Genomic DNA, 19,416 nt, shown 5'->3' on the forward strand with positions numbered 1-19,416 from the left:
AATTAAAGAGGAAGTCACAATGGAAATTCTAAGTTTGTTATAAATATGTTATACAGCAAATTGAAAGTATTTTATGTCGTGTGTGGGTCACAAAGAGGTAAAAATATTACTTGAGATGCACTAATGAAAAATTTAAGAATGACTAGCTGAGAATTTAATAAGCTCAAAAAGATACAGAATAAGCCTTGAGAGAAATAGATAATAGCGCAAATTAATGAAACATAAGAAGCTACAGAACATACCAAAACCAAAAGCTTGAAAAGAAAAATTTTATAAAAAGAATTTTTGTAACAGTTCTAATAGAACAAGCCTGACCAAGGAAAAAATGAAAAGGTACCAATAAATTTATTGTTAGCAATAAAAATAGGAGTAATTGGAAGTCAAGAGACAATAAAATGTGTAAGAGACTATATTCTGAACTGCTGTATTTTTAGATCTAATGAAATAGTAATTTTGTAGAATAATTAATTGCCCAAATGGATTCACAAAGAAATTAAAAACCGGAATAAACATACAACACGGAAGTAATAACCAAAGTGACACCTTTCAGATTACATCAGGCCTGTATTTTTTTAGGTAGATATTATCAGTACCTCAAGGAATAAAAGAAAAGCAACCTAGGTTCTTATATAAGATTAATGTAACTTTTTTTTTAATGTAACTTTTAAATGAAATCACGATAAGGATAGAACAAGAGAAAAAATGTATATATCAATTTCACTTATGAATAGAGATGAAAAATATATTGTAAAAACTAATCAACTGTAGTTATTTTTAAAAAATAAAGACTAAACAATAACTAATACTTATTACAAAAACAAATCAGAAGGGAATTCAAAAGAATTCTCAGTAATTTCAAGAACAAGACACGGATGTCTACAAATCATATTTCTGTTCCGTGCTGTAATGGAGGACGTAGTCATTTCAGTAAGAGAAAACAAAAGAAATGAGAGTTGAATGCCTCAGAGCGAAAAGACTGCACTGTTTGTATTTGAAGGCAATATAATGTCTACAAAGAAAATCTGAGAGAACCAACAGACTGTTTGAATTGAGGAAGCTTCAGCAAAGTTACAAAAGGAAAACATCAATAGTGTTCCTATTGACAAAATGTTGTATAAAACAGCAGTGAAAACTAATACCTGGGAGAGATCTTCATGGAGAAAATGATAAAAATGAAGAGGTCTGATGACATTTATAGATAGGAAGACCCAGTGCTATACCTCTCTCAAAATATGTCCATAAATCCAATGTGTTTTGAATCAAATCCAGACAGGCTCTTGAATAGTTAATCTTAAAGTTTTTATGGAAAAGCAAAACGCCAAGAGTAACTAGGAAAATTTAGAAGAAGGTGGGAACAGTTGCCCTGTCAGACAGATATTAAGACCTATAAAGGTCTAATAATTAAAACAGAGAGTGAGCATCAGTAGAGGTATAAAGAAGAAAAAAAGAACTAGAACCAGACAGTGTAAAAAGACAAGCCACAAATAAGGAGAAGGTATTCACCAACTCCAGAACCAAGAAAGATTACTATCCTGAATATTCCTTTGACAAAAACACAACCACATGGAAAACTGGAAAGATGGTATGAACAAGTAACTTACAGATACAGGAACCTGCATAACTAATGAGCTTAGAAAGGATGCTAAACATCTATAGTAGCCAAAGAAACTTAAATGATGAGATAATCACGTCACACTTAACAAATTGGCAAAATTTAAGTATCCTAACAAGAAATACATTGACAGAATTGTGGGGAGCAGAGAGCTAGTGCACACACCACTAGTTGACTATAAATTGAAACAGCCACTTTGCAGAGCAAATAAAGAGCAAAGTGAAAACTTCTTTTCCAAGAAGTGGGCCCTAGAGAATCACACACAAGACTCATTGATTGTAACCTATCAATGTTTATGAGTGAAAATGTGGGAATAACCAAATGTTCATAAGTAGGAGACTGGGTGGGTGGTTCAGTTTATTGCAGTCGCTCAGTCTTGTCCAACTCTTTGCGACCCCATGAATCGCAGCATGCCGGGCCTCCCTGTCCATCACCAACTCCTGGAGTTTACTCACACTCATGTCCATCGAGTCGGTGATGCCATCCAGCCATCTCATCCTCTGTCGTCCCCTTCTCCTGCCTGTAATCCCTCCCAGCATCAGGGTCTTTTCCAGTGAGTCAGCTCTTCGCATGAGGTGGTCAAAGTATTGGAGTTTCAGCTTCAGCATCAGTCCTTCCAGTGAACACCCAGGACTGATCTCCTTTAGGATGGACTGGTTGGATCTCCTTGCAGTCCACCATAGTTCAAAAGCATCAATTCTTCGGCGCTCAGCTTTCTTCACAGTCCAACTCTCACATCTATACATGACCACTGGAAAAACCATAGCCTTGACTAGACGGACCTTTGTTGGCAAAGTAATGTCTCTGCTTTTTTTTGTTGTTGTTGTTGTTGTTTTTTTGTCTCTGCTTTTTAATATGCTATCTAGGATGGGTGGTAAACTACGGTAAATTTTTATCCCATTGAGTTCTATAAAGCACCGAAAATGGATGACTTAGAACAGGGGTCAGCACATCGCTCACTGCATGTTTCTGTAAATGAGTATTTCTGACTCCCAGCTACACTTATTTCTTAACGTGCTGTCAGTGCTGCTTCTGCCCAGCTACAGCAGAGTAGTAGTCATGGTGAAGACGCTACAGCCACAAAGCCTGAAATAATTTACAGACTGACCCTTAACAGAAGTTTGCCGACCCCTGAACTAGAGTTCCGTGTATGAAGCTGTACATGTCAAAAATAATGTATGAAACATAGCTTTTTGCAGAGTAATGCATGTAGTATAGTTTGAAAACATGCAAAATACCTTGACATTTATTGATGCCTCATATATATAATAGTATATGCGTTAGAATCATCAACACCAAATACATTGGCAGTGCTTGCCATAGTGAAAGGAGTGTCTAGAGGGTCGTCAACGGTTTCGATGCTATTCTGTTTCTTTAACAAATGTAGAACAAGTAAGAATGTTAGGATTTGATATGTAACTGGATCGTGAGATGTGAATGTTGTATTACTTAACTGTGCCTTTTTGAACTTTAAGAAATACTCCATAATTTGAAAATTAGGTATTTTGATCTGATGTGTTAATGACAAATTAGTTAAGAATTTGATCAAAGTGAATGCTCTTAATATTTTGTTTTCTAGCAAAGATTTTTTAAAGTATTTGTATTAAAGTAACAGAAATGGAAGATTTCATATTTCAGTTTAATTTTACAGAGGGTATTGTTTTGCTTTTTAATTTTTTATCAAAATTTTCAAATGTGCAGAAAGGGATATTTTTTATGTGTACAGTTTATTGACAGAAAGGCACATAAGAATAGCTAAGAAGAGTAGCCTGAGCCTTTTTAGGTTTAGGATAATCGTCAGGAAGGCAGGCCTGAGCCTAAGAGGTGCAGTAAAAACTTAAGGACAATAAATGGCCCTTTATTCACACAAAAAAAAAGACAACAAAAAAATATTTCACCCATCGCATCATGTAAATGTGTAATTTTTAAAATAACTGAAGAAAAGTAGAACTAGAAAATGTATATTGTGGAAGAAAGAATATGTGTTTCCATTTTAGTCTTTCCTTTTACTAATAGTTGTGTGACCTTGCAGGGGTCATTTTAACTTGTTGGGGCCTTGTTTTCTTAAGGATAGTGTGAAGCAGTTAGTTTAAATGATCAAACTAGTCTTTCCCATCTGATTCAATGTCTTTTTGACTCCTGTTTTCAATCTGTTGTTTTTATTAAAAATTATCATCCAACATAAAAAGTAAATGTGGAAAAGATGATACTTTAAAGCTCAAGGTAGGTGAAAAGTTCGTGAACAGTGCCTGTTTCTTCAAGTCAGGAGTTCCAGACTGAACTCCTCAGGGTCTTGCCTCAGTCTTTGTTCCTCCTATTTCTTTCTTCTCATATATATGTGCTCCAGCTTTGGGTTTGTTCCTGTGGTTCATGGTTGCTGCTTTTTCCAGAAAGTCTTTCTGGAGTAGTTTAGGCAATTAGGTGAGTGGTAGAGCCTCTCCGTGAATTCGCCAACACTGGAGAAAAGCACGCTTTGTTGGGGAAATTGGTGTGTTCTATTTTGGACGGGAAATCTGATCGATTGTCAATGGGACATTCAGATGAGATGTGGAGTAGCTTCTTAGGACACAGATCTGGAGCTGAGCGAGATGAAAGGATCGATCTGGTATATAGTTTGGTTAACAGCTTATATGTGGTAATTTAAAAAGAGTGTAGACTAGGAGAAAAATGCAACAAACCAAATCCTGAAGAAAATCAGCACTTGAGGGAGAAGGAAGAAAGGAGAGGAGAGGGAGAAGATTGAGAATTGGAGGAAAACTAGAAAGATGTGACTTCATGGAAGCGGAGCATATCAGGCGGGATGAGGACTATGAAGAGTGTTCACTGAATGTAACAAGTAAGTCATTGGTGATCTTGACGAAAACATTTCCCGTGGGTTGGTGATGCAGTGCCCCATGGGTTGTGGCAGGCTGAGGACTGGATGGGAGCATGGAATGTAGCCAGTTCTTTCAAGAAGCTTTGCTCTTCAGGGAGGATGAGGTGAGGCTATGGGATCTTTTTGAGAGAAGTTATTAAATGCTCAGTGGGAAAGAAGAAAGGGTTGAAGACAAGCACCAGGGTAGTTACTGATGGGCATCACACAGGATCAGCTTCAGCAGTGATGTTGTGGCAGAGGAACGAGGCAAACAAGGATGTGGGTACAGTGGAAATATCCAGCTTAGGGAGTTTTTCCTCCTTGTTGAAGGTAGAGGTGGTTACCCACCGAGAGCGAGAGGGCTGGGTAGTAAGTAGTGTTCTGCTCAGTGCAGGGGTTGAAATAGTCACTGTGGAGAAGCCTTGGAGAGTGAAGATGTTGATTAGAGATCAGGGAGACTTCTAAACTGGAGATAGTAGTGCAGCGGTGGTTTCATCTGCATGGCTGTGAGATTGTATTTTCTTTGAAGCAGCTCCACCTGCAGCCTCGATGGGAACCTCATTGTCAGGATAGAGAAGGTGACCAAGGGTTGGTTTGATTCAAGTTGCCCTTTTGCCTGGTAGGTGTGACAGAAGTATGGGACGAGGGTGTGAAAGAAGTTGGCAAGAAGGTGATTCAAGAGCTCGACCATGTGGTCTATAGAGCAGGGGTCCCTTGACTACAGCTCACAGGCCACATCTGGCCCACTTCCTGCTTGTTTTTGTAACATTAACATTTTTACATTAAGTACCTGCATACTATCCATCACATGCCTCTTGGCTCACATAGCCTAAAGTATTTACTCTCTGGGACTCTAAAGAAACGTTTCCTGACCCTTTGTCTAGACTAAAATAGGGTTAGAGTAAAAACAGGATTGAGACTTAGAGATATGTAGAAAGTAAGGGTTCAAGGAACATAAATTCTCAGTAAAGTCCCACTATTGAGTACATTGGGCAGTTGAGTGGCAGACCAGGAGGGACAGGAGCTCGTGAGTAAAGATTTCAGAGCTGGGGCGTCTGTGAGTGACAGCCAGGCCCGGCTGGGGCCGTGGTAGTGGGGGGCCAAGGAGAAGGGGCGGTGACGGTCCGTGGAGTTGAGGTCAGGGAACTGAGAACCCAGGTGGAGATAGAGTCATCCAGGCCTGGAGGAAGGGAAGGCCGGGAGCATGCCATTCAGCTTACTGGTTAGGGATGGTTAATATAACAGAATCAGAAAAGACATGGGTTTGCTTGAGCAAGAGCCGGCCCTGAAGAAGTGTCTGGTGAGTAATGTGGCTAATGACTGTTGGCCGCCGCGTGACCAGGCCACCGGGATGGCTGTTCTCTTGCTCTGTCCGCCCCCTGCCGGCAGTGCCCGCTTCATCTGCTCCCGTGACTGACCTTCTGCACAGCTGCCCCAGGCCCCAGCTAGTGACTGTTCTCATCTTCAGGTCAGAGTGGCTTTGCCGGGAGAGGGTGTAGCCCAGCTGCTGGGTTAGTAGATGGAAGCATCGCCCAGGGAACTTGGGACCTGGAGCTGGAGACGGGTTCCAAGGGCCGTCAGGTGTCTCACTGGTTATGCCTGTAGAAGACGGCAACCTCCCATTGTTGCTTTAGGTCTCTGGGGCAGAAGAGCATGGGCAGGTGTGTAGGAGGTCCGTCCTGAGCAGGGTGACGGTGAGGCAGGCACTGCGGCGGACGGACAGAGAGCCGCAGCTTGCCCTCCCTCAGCCTCTAGGGACTTCTCAGAGAGGCCTTCATCGCTGAAGTCATCCTACAGGGCGACCACTAGGTGGCAGTGTTGTTGAAGAGCTTCCTCATAAATGACCTTCAAGTCTCTTTTCGAAATCCTGTGATAACACAGGTGTGATGCTTTTCTTTAAAATACAACAGTCCGTTTTATTCACGGGTGATTCTTCACTTCTGATTCTTCTCGCTTTCTTATTGAGCACACACCCTGCTGCAGGCACTTTTAGGACTACAAAGGGCAGCATCTCTTGGCGCTGTTTATCCATGCGGACCCTCCTTTGGCCACTATTTCTTTATATCTCATTCTTTCTTGCCTTTACTTTTTTAAATGTCTCCTTTTGTTCTGACCTCAGGACCACAGATAGAACATTGTTAATGACCGACATAAATCTCATGGCATAACTGGTTAAGAATTCTAAATGAAGCCTTTGCTACACTCTCCTGGGGCTTGTATGGTAATGGTTCACGTACAGTGAGTTCTCTGAATGTTTTTTGAGTTGAAATCTTCCATTTCTGTAGTCACATCACGTGTTCCTTTAGGCAGAGCTTGAATTTAATGTGCTGTTCTGTGTTGTGCTTGTTTTTTGAGTAGTTGATGGATTTACAGCTGAGTGACAGTAACTTCCGTCGACACATCTTGTTGCAGTATCTCATTTTATTTCAGTATCTCAAGGGGCAGGTCAAATTCAAAAGGTGAGTTAACATGGGTAATAAATGGCTTATAAACGTCAGCAAAGAGAAAGATTGCTTACTGATGTATTTGATGTATTTTCTTAGGTACTGGGCTCATTTTATTTGTAAGGCTCACATCCCTGAAAACCGGATAACCAAGGGCTTTTGTAAGATAAAAGACACTAAGGAATTCGTTTTAGAGAAAAGGCTGTCAGTGTCTTTCCTGGTGAGCGCCAGGCATCCCGGAATTCTCAGTTGTTGTGGGTGGAGCTGTTCCTCACCTCGCTCAGAACTTGTCCCAGCCTCATTTGCTAACTCAGCCAGTAATGGTTTTTCTCCAGGTGTGGGACTGTCTAGGACATTACAACTGAAAAGAAATTAAATCTTTGAAGCACGGAGGAGTTCTGGTTTCTTTGGCTTTTCAGAGAAGCTGCTCGGGATCTGCGCTGTCAGTCTCGTACCTCCTGTGTGCAGCCCCATCCTGCTTGCCCCACGCACCCGAGGCAGAGCTCCCCGTAACCGGGTGGAAGTGTGTAGGGCAGTGTTGCGTCAGTTGTGTAAAGAACGTGGCTTTCTTCCTGCTGGTTTTGAATCCTGCTTTCCTCACTTACCAGCCACACTTCAGCTTTCAGACTTGTAATTTTAAGGTAGCACATAGGGAGCACTTAAAGGTGTTATTATCCTTGTCTGTTGTGGAGGTGTGGTATGGCACAGTAGAAACGAGGGGCAGACCTGGGTTTGAATTTAAGCTTCAGACCTGAGCTTTGAGCCCCTGCCCTGTAGTGTGTTTAATATATGCACATTTCCTCGTTTTGAAAATTTAATGAATGATTTATGTGAAGTCCTTAGATCCTAGCATTATCAGTATTCATTGGATGGCTATAAACTACAGAGAACCCAGTACCCAGTGAGAGCTGAACTGATGGCAGCTACTAACAGTTTGGGTCTGTCTTCAGCCTTCTCTAGGGTTTGGGGATTTCATTTATTACATTTAGAATGCATTTTAAAGGAACACAGTATGAGTTATTTGACTGCATCTTGGAGAGGAGTATGTTAATATCTTCTCTGAGGCTTTTATGCCATATTGAACTTATTCTGGAGAACAGTCATTGCCCTGTACATAGTTAATCAAATTGATTCAGTGAATGTTTTATTCCCCATTATATACTTTAATGGCTTCAATTTCAACCATCTTTCTAAAGAATAAAATACAAGACTTTTACAATTTCATTGTGATTGTTCTCATTTTGGTAATTTTTGACACTGTTTACAGTTCACTTCTCTGTTACATGCTTTATATTTCAGACAGTAGATAAACCTTAAAGTTGAATAAACATTCTTGTAACTCAAGCATGCTTTTATTGCTTTGTTTCCTAGTTCAAACTATGTTTTAACTGATGAGCAATCACTCTGGATTGAAGATACTACAAAATCAGTTTATCAAGTAAGTTCATCACGCAACAAACCCATGATTGAACAAAATGAAAATTTAGAATTTTCTTTGTTTCAGCCCCAAATAGGAAAATAAGGATAAAGTTAAGCTCAGGTACAAGACCACAAACACTTCTTGGTTCTCTGCCTACAACCACTCCTATGATGCAGAAAGTTGTTGAAAGCTTAGTATATTCTTTCTAATCACAGCTACTATCTGAAAACCCCCCTGATGGAGAAAGATTTTCAAAGATGGTAGAGGTATGTGTTTTATATTTACATAGTCTTTTTGGCACCCAGCAAACTCTCAAAGCCTTCATTATGGAAATGTACTTTATTTTCCCCAGCATATATTAAACACTGAAGAAAACTGGAACTCATGGAAAAATGAAGGCTGCCCAAGTTTTGTGAAAGAGAGGTAAATGTATACTCATTTCAAGCAGTATGAGAAAGGCAGTTCAGAATATAACTTGACACGATTATTTTACATGACATACAGATATGTGTAAATGTATTCATGTAACAGTATAAACTGTACTCTATAAAAATAAAATGGCTTTGATTTACTTGTTATTAATTATTGAGGGGAAAATGCTTGCTGTGTACCCACATCTTGTAGTTTGTCCCCTGGTGTGGCATTTTTGTCTTCTGATGAGTGTAATAATATGAAGCATCCATGTACTTTAGGAAGAAAACAGTAACTAAATTTTCTTGCACGTTTAACGCTGTTCCATCTCTGCCAACCATCTGAAATCCCAGTGTGTTTTCACAGAACATCAGACGCCAAGCCCACAAGAGCAGTGCGGAAAAGAGCAGCGCCGGAAGACTTCCTGGGGAAAGGGCCCAGCAAGAAAATTCTGATGGGAAAGTAGGTAAACCTGTCTCCATAGCAGGGGATGTTATCATAGAAGCTTTTATATTGTGAAAATATTAATGTAAGAACTCTCCAGGTTTTGTGTTGGAATTTCCAAGTTTCTTGTGTTTGGTATGTACATAGATGACTAAAGCTAACTACACCCGATTAGTTTGTGGGGTTCATACAAGACTGAACCTCTGTTTTGTCTCCGGCTTCCAAGATCCACAGCTGTACGTTCTGCTATATTTCCCATGTCAGACAATCCACTTGCTGTTAGATTGATGCGGCCTGTTTCTGGTTGTTGCAGGGTACTATAATCCTTTCATTTCTTCTACCTTCCGGTTAACTATTCTTTGCTTTATATTGCATTTGATTACTTTAGAAAGAGGTTAATGGTTATTATTACTTAATAAAATATATGCTCAAATAGAAAATTTGCTAAATACCAAAATGTAATGATCAAAACTCATCACCATCCCAAAATTCACTGTTTACTCCAACTATTTTTATAGCGTTACTGTATAAGAGAATGGTGTCTATAAACAACATATTTATTTTTGTGTGTTTTGTAGTGATGAGTTAACAAGGCTTTGGAATCTCTGTCCTGACAACATGGAAGCCTGTAAATCAGAGACAAGGCAAGTTTAAAATGTTTCATGTGAAGTGTTGCTTTTCTCAAATGTTAACTAGCATAGAATTTTTTGTCAGCTATAAGCAGAGCTCAAAAGAAATTTTAAAATTTATTGTCATTGACTTCGGCTCAGCAGAATATAGCTTCCCATAAAACACCTAGAGGTGCTAATAAAATAATTGTAGAAATCACAAGAAGGAAGGATTCACCAAAGAAGGGAGACTGAAAAACCAGAGTAAGAACTGCAGCTTGGTTACTTATAGCTGGGCAGCAGTGCAGGTTGAGTCCCGCTTTGGGAACCAAAAGCGGGTTCTGCAGCAACAGGACAGAAGGGGAGGCTTCAGGCCTGCAGATGGTCACTGAGTGCCCCTGGATAAAGCTGAGGCCCTCAACACACTCTGTAAGAAAAGGGCAGGGCGGAAGGAAGAGGGCCTGGCTCACTGGCACCGAAGTGAGGAGCTTATCCACTACCCCCTGAGATGTGGGCAAAAAGAAAAAGGTATTCCCTGAGGAATTACAACCGTATCTGCTGTTATGTGGCCTCAGAGTTGAAACTTACACTACAGATTCCCAGGCTGATGGCAGAAAGCTTTTCCTAGGGGAAGGGGGAATCACATCTCCCACCTAATTCACTCAGGGATTCTACAGATAAGTCTGAAGATAAGCTCACCATCCAAACCTAAAACAATTTACCATGACTAAGAATCAACAGGTAGAACAAGCAACTCAAAGGAACATGACAGTCTCAAAAAGGACCAGGCAAGTTTGAAAAAACAAGTAAATCTCCTAGCAACAAAATTATAGCCATTTTGTACAACACAGAGAATGTGCTAACATGACAGTCTCAAAAAGGACCAAATTTGAAAAAACGAGTAAATCTCCTAGCAACAAGAAATTATAGCCATTTTGTACAACACAGAGAATATGCTAACGTTTTATAATAACTGTAAATGGAAAATAACCTTTAAAAAGAGTCACTTGTCATTTCAATATGACAAACTTTAATCTCTTTGGAGAGACCCATCTTTTAGTCATAGTCATCTGATCAAATTCTTGGGTCTTACTTGCTTGAGTGTATCAAATTTTATTTCTAAATACAAATTCAAGAAAGATGCAGTTAAAAACCAATCATCCTACCATGGTAACAATCTAAACTAAGCTCAGTGTTAAACCATAGTGTCTGGTTATCATTTCAGTTTGGTTCTGGTTTTTAAAAAAATTACCCATGGATGTGGATGTGAAAACCTCCTGCTTGCTGGTCAAATTTAAATGCTCTTAAGCCCCTGGCTGCCCTCTGTCGCACATGACGGTATACAGTGCTGGGTGTGTTCCCTTCCAGACTGTAGACCGTATATAAGGGGCGGGGGGCCGTTACCACACTGCCCTCCACTGTCCCCTTTGAGTTTAGTTTTGCATCACCTCCTTAAATATCTGAGTTCCTAAGTAATCTAACTGTAAATCAGTGTGGTTAATACTAGAATCTTTATTGCCTCCGTTTTATGAGTATTAAGCACACACATGATCTTCACTAGTTATTTTAACACCCAGGGAATACATGCCAACTTTGGAGGAATTCTTCGAAGAAGCCATTGAACAGGCCGACCCTGAAAACATGGTTGAAAGTGAATACAAGTAAGTAATGTTTCTCATGAGCTGAATTTCTCTATCTTAAGCACTGAATATGTACCAGAACACTAAGGGAGACCATTGACATGAGTAGTACTTTTCTCTTAGGTGAGGTTATCTGCCAACTTCATGTTACTCCATGTCCTGATTTCAACGACCATTCCCATTTTGACAGACAAGCAACTTAGAATGATGCTTTGTGTCAGAAGTGGAAAGATCCCCTTAGAATCCGTCACCTCTTTTTTCTCTGTTTCCCTTCAGTTCATGGTATGTCCAGCAGCCACTGATAATGAGCTACTCTTAAGACCTCATGGGGGCCTCCAGATCACTTGCAGAAAATTTTAAACGGAACAGATCTGTGCTCTGGGTTCTCTGTGGCTCACCTATTTCTGAAACAGGGTCTCTAGCCTCGGAGGTTTTTCTTGCCATTCTGTGCACCACCTGTTCCTGCCACACGGGAACATTTGGCAGATCCTGTTCTTGGCGTCAGTGTTTATGGTCTAGGCTACTGCTGTGTCCTTTTCAGTTTTAGAGTCATTTTTTATTCTCCAAGGTTGATATTGAGCAAATGAAAGTTTGGATGCTGTATGTAAATTTTTTTTAAAGCAGATATTAAGTTACATGATGACATCTGTTGGGTTTATAAAATATTCTGAAACTCACACCTGCAGGTGGCACTGCCAGTGTGGATAGAAACGCAGTGAGCCTGAGCCTCTCTAAGGGTGAGGCAGGACTTCTGTCCTGCACACACAGCACCTGGCCAGTCCCGGACGCGTACTAGTTGACTTTTAAGTGTCTGTAAACTTTTAAAGTGTGTTTGCTGCATATGAACCTGCCCCTTCGGACTCTGCTGATTTCTATTTGTAAGTGAACTGCATGCTGAGAGGTTCTTTAGGGCTACGGTCAGTGAGAAGAATGGTGCCTTCATCTACTGATTTGAGCGTAGAGTTTCATCTGGTGAACTTAAGTACATTAACTAGAAGGGAATGTAAAAATTATAAATAACTATAAATCACAAGATTGATATCTCTTTTTATAGGGCTGTGAACAACTCAAATTATGGTTGGAGAGCCCTAAGACTGTTAGCACGCAGAAGCCCTCACTTCTTCCAGCCAACCAACCAGCAGTTTAAAAGTTTGCCAGAATATCTCGAAAACATGGTAATAAAGCTAGCCAAGGAATTACCAGTAAGTAGGAGTGATGGGTGTTTTATCCTTCAGTTGGCGTTCTCTTCTTTTGTAAAACTGCTGTTGCTCTTTGAGCAAAGAGCTGAATTTCACTTTAATCATGTGGAAAAAGTATGATCCACAAACCCTGTTGTTTTAGAATGAGGAAATAATGCCTCTGAGTATACATTTATAGGAAGTATCAATACATAAATTGAAGTAACTTTACATGTTGTATAAAGTTGTTATACTTTGATTATTCTTCCTGTTTGCCAACGCATTCTGTTTTATCACAGGCAGGGCCCATGGGGTCGGGGTAGGCAACTTGGCCTATCTTCCTACTCTGTTCTCTTTTCTAACACAATATGGTAATAACTATACTGTATGCATACAACCAAATAGAGTTACTCAAAGCATGTTGTTAAGCATATGGTTGGTCCCCTGGTCTGCCCTAGATTGTTGTTACCATGTATGTGCTGGCTACGTGCAAATCATCTCACCAGGCTTCCTACTGACTCCCTTCTTCCCAGGCTGGGGTGAAGGGAGTCCTTCCAACCTCTGGTTGTCCCCCGTCCTTCCTTCTCCAGGTTAACACTGTCCCACTATGATCCTTACCTGACGTTCACATTTAATAATCTTGGGGGTAAAGTTCTGGGCCCCATAACTGGAATCTCTTATCTAAGATCAAAACTATCCCCACTTCTCTGATTGTAGAAGTTGGCACTCTAAGACATTCCTTTTTACTCATTGTAGCCTCCTTCTGAAGAAATAAAAACAGGTGAGGATGAAGATGAGGAAGATAATGATGCTTTACTCAAAGAAAATGAAAGTAAGAATTGAATTTTCTTGGCTATTTTACAAAATTGGAAAAGATTGGGGTTCTTTGTTGAGAGGTACGTTATTTGATCTACTTCTCAACTTCTACTGTTTATCTCAGCTCTGTTTCTTATAGTGAGGAATCTAAAGCATTGCTTGATAACTTTTCCAGTAGTGCATTTTATACAATAATATTGGGAAGTGTTGGGAAGGAGAGCACTTACATTTGAATGCACCTCATACCTCTTAATTCTCGGGGTTTAGATTGGGGGCGCTGGTTTCAGGGAAAGCCTTCATGATTGTCACACAGGCAACAGCTTTAGTTTTACATTCCTAATGATCATAAGAATTCAACCAGGGGAAATATAAAAAGGGACTGTTTTACTTTTAAAATAAAACTCACTGCGTCTCAGTGGCCCCATGTTCCATTATGGACTTTGACTCATAATGTCCTCGTACTTTGTTCATAATTTACCTCCCCTGTGTTTTCTAGGTCCTGATGTTCGGCGAGACAAACCTGTAACAGGGGACCAAATAGAGGTCTTTGCCAACAAACTGGGTGAACAGTGGAAGGTCCTGGCTCCTTACTTGGAAATGAAGGACTCGGAAATTAGACAGATCGAGTGTGACAGCGAAGACATGAAGATGAGAGCCAGGCAGCTGCTCGTGGCCTGGCAAGACCAGGAGGGGGCACACGCCACGCCCGAGAACCTGATCAACGCGCTCAACAAGTCTGGGCTAAGTGACCTTGCAGAAAGTCTAACTAATGACAATGAGACAAACAGTTAGCTTCGTTCTTTTTATTATTATTATTAAAACTGTGATAAGGTTTTGTTACCAAGCAGCATTTGATAAGAGGTCCACTGGTTTTGGTAAACAATAAACATTTTTATAACAGTTGTACAGTTGGCTGGTGCTCCACGAACAACAGAATATATGTTGGCTCTTGACTGACCTCAGGGTTTAGGGGGAGAAGTTGGGGAAATGGGCAGAATAAAGTGACCTCAAGGTCACAAAGTATTTTTGTTAATTTTATGTGTGTAAGTCAGTTAGCAATGTTCAGGGGCATGGTGTTTCCTGCATGCCCTGAAGTTACAGAATTTAACTTGCTGAGAATCCCGCAGTAATACTTTCTGAATCGTATGACTGCTCTAGTCCCACATATGCTTTAAAGCGGAGGATCAGCAAACAGTGGTCTGTCTGCCACCTCTTTCTATAAGTAAAGTGTTTACGTACGGCCACACTGATCTTAAGTCCTGCCTACCTCTGGGCTCCTTTCGTGCTACAAAGGTACACGGTTGCAACAACGGCCTACAAAGCTTAAAACGTATGAAAATATCTGGCCGAGTACAGAAAGATGTGCCAACCCCAACCTTAAAAGAAACGGGGTGAAGTATAAAACCTAATTCTCTTAGCCTTACAGAACTTATGTCTCCGGTCACTTAAAACAGGGCTGCACGCCTCAGGGGTTGCTGTGAAGGTCCAGCAAGACGTGTGTGACGGCACCTCCGCACAGCAAGCACTGCAGTGACAGCTGGGCCGGACCGTCTGCCCCCCGTTCCCACATCAGCTCACCCTTCAGGGCTTGAAGCTTAGGTCGCCGCTGTTCTCAGTGCCGAGGGAGGTCTGAGCGCCTGCTGCCAGTCCAGCAGTGCTCCAGCACAGGTCTGCTATCAAAAGGGCCTCGGGGCAGGGGGCACGGTCTGTAAGGCACACTCAGGAATCACGGTTTTTTTCCTTATTCTCCTTTTCAAAGACCTTATACCCAAGGCTGAATTCTAAAATAGTCTTTAACAGTTTAAAAGACACTAGTAGAAGTCCAATTTCTTACACTTCAAGAAATCTTTGGAATAATGCTTTTTTGGATCAAATAAAATGAAGTCAAGTTTTTTGTAATGACAGTTAAGAGATTACAATTTAAAATGCTAATCCCACAAAGGCTCCTATAGTTTCTTCTAATCCAACCTGACCTAGTAGCTACAGCATCCTCCAAATCATAAAATCTGAATCCTAATTGCTAAATTTTTGTCCTCAGAGTTGTTCAGAACAAAATAAGACAGTGAATAAAAAAGTTCACAATTCACAAGCATCATACTAATATATCAAAGAATCTCGTCCTCCCTTTCCTCTTCTGCACGCTCTCCAAGGCAAGAGGACTGACTGCCAGTATTAAAGCTTAGCCTAAGAAGCTATTTACAGGTAAGTTTCCCTGAAATGCTTATTTTATCCTCTAAGTATTCTTAGATTACATTGTTCCAACTTGAGAGGAAAATGGCCATTTTTTTGTCACTGCTCTGCTCTGTAGAGCCTTTTAAAACAGCATAAGCAAGGATAGAGATTTCATTATAATCCCTACAACTTTATTATAAATATCTAACTCAAAGAAAATAAGATAGTTAGCTGATATCCTATCCTTTCACTCACAATAAAACAAAAATGAATTGATCAGACTGTATTAAAATCTACCATATATTGCAGTATCTCACACTCTTTATATTTCTACTAAAAATCACTGGTATTAAATTTTGAGATAGACATGAAGAAGTTGGGAGTTGACAGAGTAGAAACAAACACCCAACTGAGCCAAGGAACAGATGTGATAAACATAGTTGCATTCATTATCCAAAGAACTTCGTTACTTTTACAACTTTGTGTTTCTCTTTAAACAGTATTAGGCTAGCAGGTGAAGAAGGTAGTATCTTCAAATAGATGCTCAGGAGCATAATTAACCATCTGCAGAAACTAATAGTATTAAACATATCTGAACTTCAGCCAAGCTCCAACAGACAAAAGACTTGAGGTCAAAAGCTATTAGTCCCTCTTTTTTTTTTTTTTTTTTTATTAAATATCCTCATTTTCTAAAAATAAGCAACTGGAGCTTGTTGACATTTTAAGGTTCATTACTACAAAACCATAGCAAAGTTCAATGTACAAACCATAGTACATCAGAGACACAGTAACAAATGTATAATCAAATGTACTATTATTTGATCACAATTTATTTTAAAGTCATGAAAAGCCAGCAACAGTCAGGCTGGACAAATACTTGATTGTACCCATGTTTCCATGGGGGTGGGGACGCAGCACTGAGTTACACAATGAGATCAAACTTATTTCCTTTCCACCTTCCTGGCAACATTTGTGTTAGATAAGGCAAAGGATGAGCAGCTACTGAATCACTGGTGGTTTGAACCATGCAAGAACAACAAATAATAGAGTAATAGGTGTGCAATAAACATCTGATTGCTGAATCTTGGGCTGAAAAAGACAGGGAGAAAAATTATCACAGAAGGTAATAATGGTTGAAAGGCATTTTGACTCATAATTTTTAAAAATCAATCCAAGCAATAAGCTTTTTAAAAAGTTCTTCCTGCCACCTTTACACAGGGCAGCACAGTCCAAAGGCAATTTTTCTTTTCTGTTCTCTTTTCTGTAATTTCTTAGGTCAGTAACACAGAGTGGTCTGCTTCTGCCCTCTCTTGTTCCACATGAGGGGAAACACATAAAACCACCTAAACATCTTCCTCCAAAGCTCTGGGTTATAGAAATGATCAACAAATAACATTTATTTCACACCTAAGCATAAATAGCTAAAATGAAGATTACTGTTCACTTTCCTCTTCCATGATTTCCACTCTGCGAGGCCCATAGAGGAGGACATAAGCTATGTGCCAGTCGCCACCGCCAGAGAGTCGTAGGATGTCCTCTGGTGTCACGATGCTGACCTTATCGTCATCGAACTTGATCCACTCATCTAAAGTGCGAGACCGAAACACAAAATTTATCTCATTGACGATTTTTTCAGAGTTCCACTGCAAAAAAGGTACTGAGTAGTTTTAGGCACAGTAGTATTCCATCTGCCATACCAACAGTTCTCAAAGTGTGGTCCAGAGACTACTCACATTCAAGATCTTTTCCGGGTTTCCATGAAGGTTACAATTATTTTCATAACACTTCTAAAGCATCGCCTCCCCACCCCCACCATTCTCTGAAGACTACTTTGGAATTCTCCAGAGGTTACACAGTGTGATAAAGCAGTAGAAGACAGAATGCAGAAGCCGGAGAATCCAGCTGTCTCCTATTCAGCCTAACAAACTTAGAAAAATGTAAATCGACGTCATTAAATATTTTTCTGTTTTGGAAAAGACTGTTATTTTTAAAATGTTATTTGGACTTCCCTGGTGGTCCAGTAGTTAAGAATCTGCCTGCCAACGCAGGGGACATGGGTTTGACCCCTAGTTAGGGAAGACCCCACATGCTGTGGGACAGCAATGCCCATGTGCGCTACAGCCTGTTTGAAGCCATCATAATGAGAAGCCCGCCTGAAGAGCAACACACACCCAGCGCAGTGAAAAATAATGTATTTTTTAAACAACTAGTCTGTAAAAATTATTTATGTTAACATGTAATGACTTCATTAATGTCAGTCTAAAATGAATTTCTCAGTTTTCTATTTTAGTAAATATTAAAGAGATACAATTCTCAAAAGTTCTTCAGCATCCTCAATAATTTAAGAATGTAAAAGAGGTTCTGAGATCAAAAAGTTTTCAGAATAAATGTGTTAAAAAATTTAAACTTGTCAAAACAGTATGCGACAATTGGAAAAAAAAAAAAAAATCTTTACCTTGTTTCCTTTTCACCCATGATACATAATGGCCTGAAGAGCTAGACCTTCCCTGATGTGTTAGCACTGCTTGTAAATCATAGTATCCACAATTATTGGAGCCAATGTCTAAAGAAAGACATAAATCCAGTAATATTAGATATAAACATGTGCTTTCTCAAGTTAAGTAACAAGGAAGAACAACTTAAGTTTATCCTACAGAATACTACCCTATTATTAAAATCCAGTTAAGATTATGGTCCACTTAAAGCTTCATGAAAGATAAGTATGCTATCATTTATAGAACATATATTCACTGAAAAGTGATTTTTTTGATTATGGTCCACTTAAAGCTTCATGAAAGATAAGTATGCTATCATTTATAGAACATATATTCACTGAAAAGTGATTTTTTTACTATCTCATACTAAGGTAAATTAATACTTTAAGAAACACAACTTTTTTTAAGCTTGGTATCTGAAAAACATTATGTGGAAAGATAGGATTAATTTTTTTTTAAAAAGCCTACACACAGTAAAACTCAGTTGAAATGAAGATTTCACTTACCATCAGCAAAAGAAAAGGGTTCATACTTAACTTCTTTTTGAGGACTACTGTTTTTGTCACCCTGAGGGGAAAAAAATTTTTTTAATTTCATGGTACTGGAAATTTATATTCTCTTATGAGTATATATCTCCACAAATATTTATTATAATACAAATCACCAAGGCAAAACAAAGGAAAAGTATGATCTCCCTTGCACATTGCTTAAAATGACAGAACTACAGATAATATTTTGGCCACCTGATCTGAAGAGCCAACCCATTAGAAACGACACTCACGCTGGGCAAGACTACAGGCAGAAGGAGAAGGGACAGAGGATGAGGTATCTGCACTGCATCACAGACTCAATGGACGGGTCTGCGCAGCTCTGGGAGACGGTGAAGGACAGGGAAGCCTGGCGTGCTGCAGTCCAGGGGTTGCAGAGAGTTGGACACGACAGCAACAACAATTATTAACATAAACCTGTGAGTCCCAAAGTCCTACTGTTTACTAACATACAATCTCATATGTACAGCAGCAGATCCTGATTACAGGACCAACTTCAAACCACTAAACCTAACCAGTGAATACAGAGTCCAGATAAACACTGTTCTAGGGTAGAAAAAAAAGAAAGTCAATTCTGCCACTTTCCACACACTACCAAACCATGTAGGTGAGGATAAAAGGCTGCCTCACAAAAACAGAATTACAGCAACTTATATTAACTCTATTAAGCCATGGCCACCTGCCACTTCAGTCCAAATGAACTTAAATATTTAATTCAGCAAGTATTTACATAAATTAAAAAGATTCACAACTTTAGACAAGAATCTCTGGTGG

The 19,416-nt window shown here is 39.7% G+C and overlaps 2 protein-coding genes across 3 annotated transcripts in view; one reads left to right on the top strand and one right to left on the bottom strand.

Annotated features, from left to right (window-relative positions):
- The window catches only part of THOC1 (THO complex subunit 1), a 36,443-nt gene extending 22,116 nt beyond the window's left edge, over positions 1-14,327 (top strand). The window contains exons 12-21 of one of the 2 annotated variants that reach the window (XM_020881765.2): positions 6,825-6,925; positions 8,282-8,348; positions 8,546-8,596; positions 8,683-8,753; positions 9,108-9,203; positions 9,764-9,829; positions 11,371-11,454; positions 12,488-12,635; positions 13,368-13,443; positions 13,924-14,327. In XM_020881765.2, the coding sequence (XP_020737424.1) occupies positions 6,825-6,925; positions 8,282-8,348; positions 8,546-8,596; positions 8,683-8,753; positions 9,108-9,203; positions 9,764-9,829; positions 11,371-11,454; positions 12,488-12,635; positions 13,368-13,443; positions 13,924-14,219 (1,056 nt within the window). In that variant the 3' untranslated portion in view covers positions 14,220-14,327. The remainder of the gene's footprint in view (positions 1-6,824; positions 6,926-8,281; positions 8,349-8,545; positions 8,597-8,682; positions 8,754-9,107; positions 9,204-9,763; positions 9,830-11,370; positions 11,455-12,487; positions 12,636-13,367; positions 13,444-13,923) is intronic. The other variant, XM_020881766.2, reaches the window with a different exon arrangement.
- A 2,081-nt stretch (positions 14,328-16,408) lies between these two features.
- USP14 (ubiquitin specific peptidase 14) overlaps positions 16,409-19,416 on the bottom strand; it is a 34,227-nt gene continuing 31,219 nt past the window's right edge. Inside the window, exons 14-16 of the mRNA XM_020881767.2 lie at positions 18,601-18,661; positions 18,055-18,162; positions 16,409-17,184 (exon numbers count right to left, since the gene is read on the bottom strand). Of these exons, the coding sequence (XP_020737426.1) occupies positions 17,033-17,184; positions 18,055-18,162; positions 18,601-18,661 (321 nt within the window). The 3' untranslated portion in view covers positions 16,409-17,032. The remainder of the gene's footprint in view (positions 17,185-18,054; positions 18,163-18,600; positions 18,662-19,416) is intronic.

This window comes from Odocoileus virginianus, chromosome 22 (assembly GCF_023699985.2).
Source record: "Odocoileus virginianus isolate 20LAN1187 ecotype Illinois chromosome 22, Ovbor_1.2, whole genome shotgun sequence".
Classification (NCBI taxonomy): Eukaryota; Metazoa; Chordata; class Mammalia; order Artiodactyla; family Cervidae; genus Odocoileus; species Odocoileus virginianus.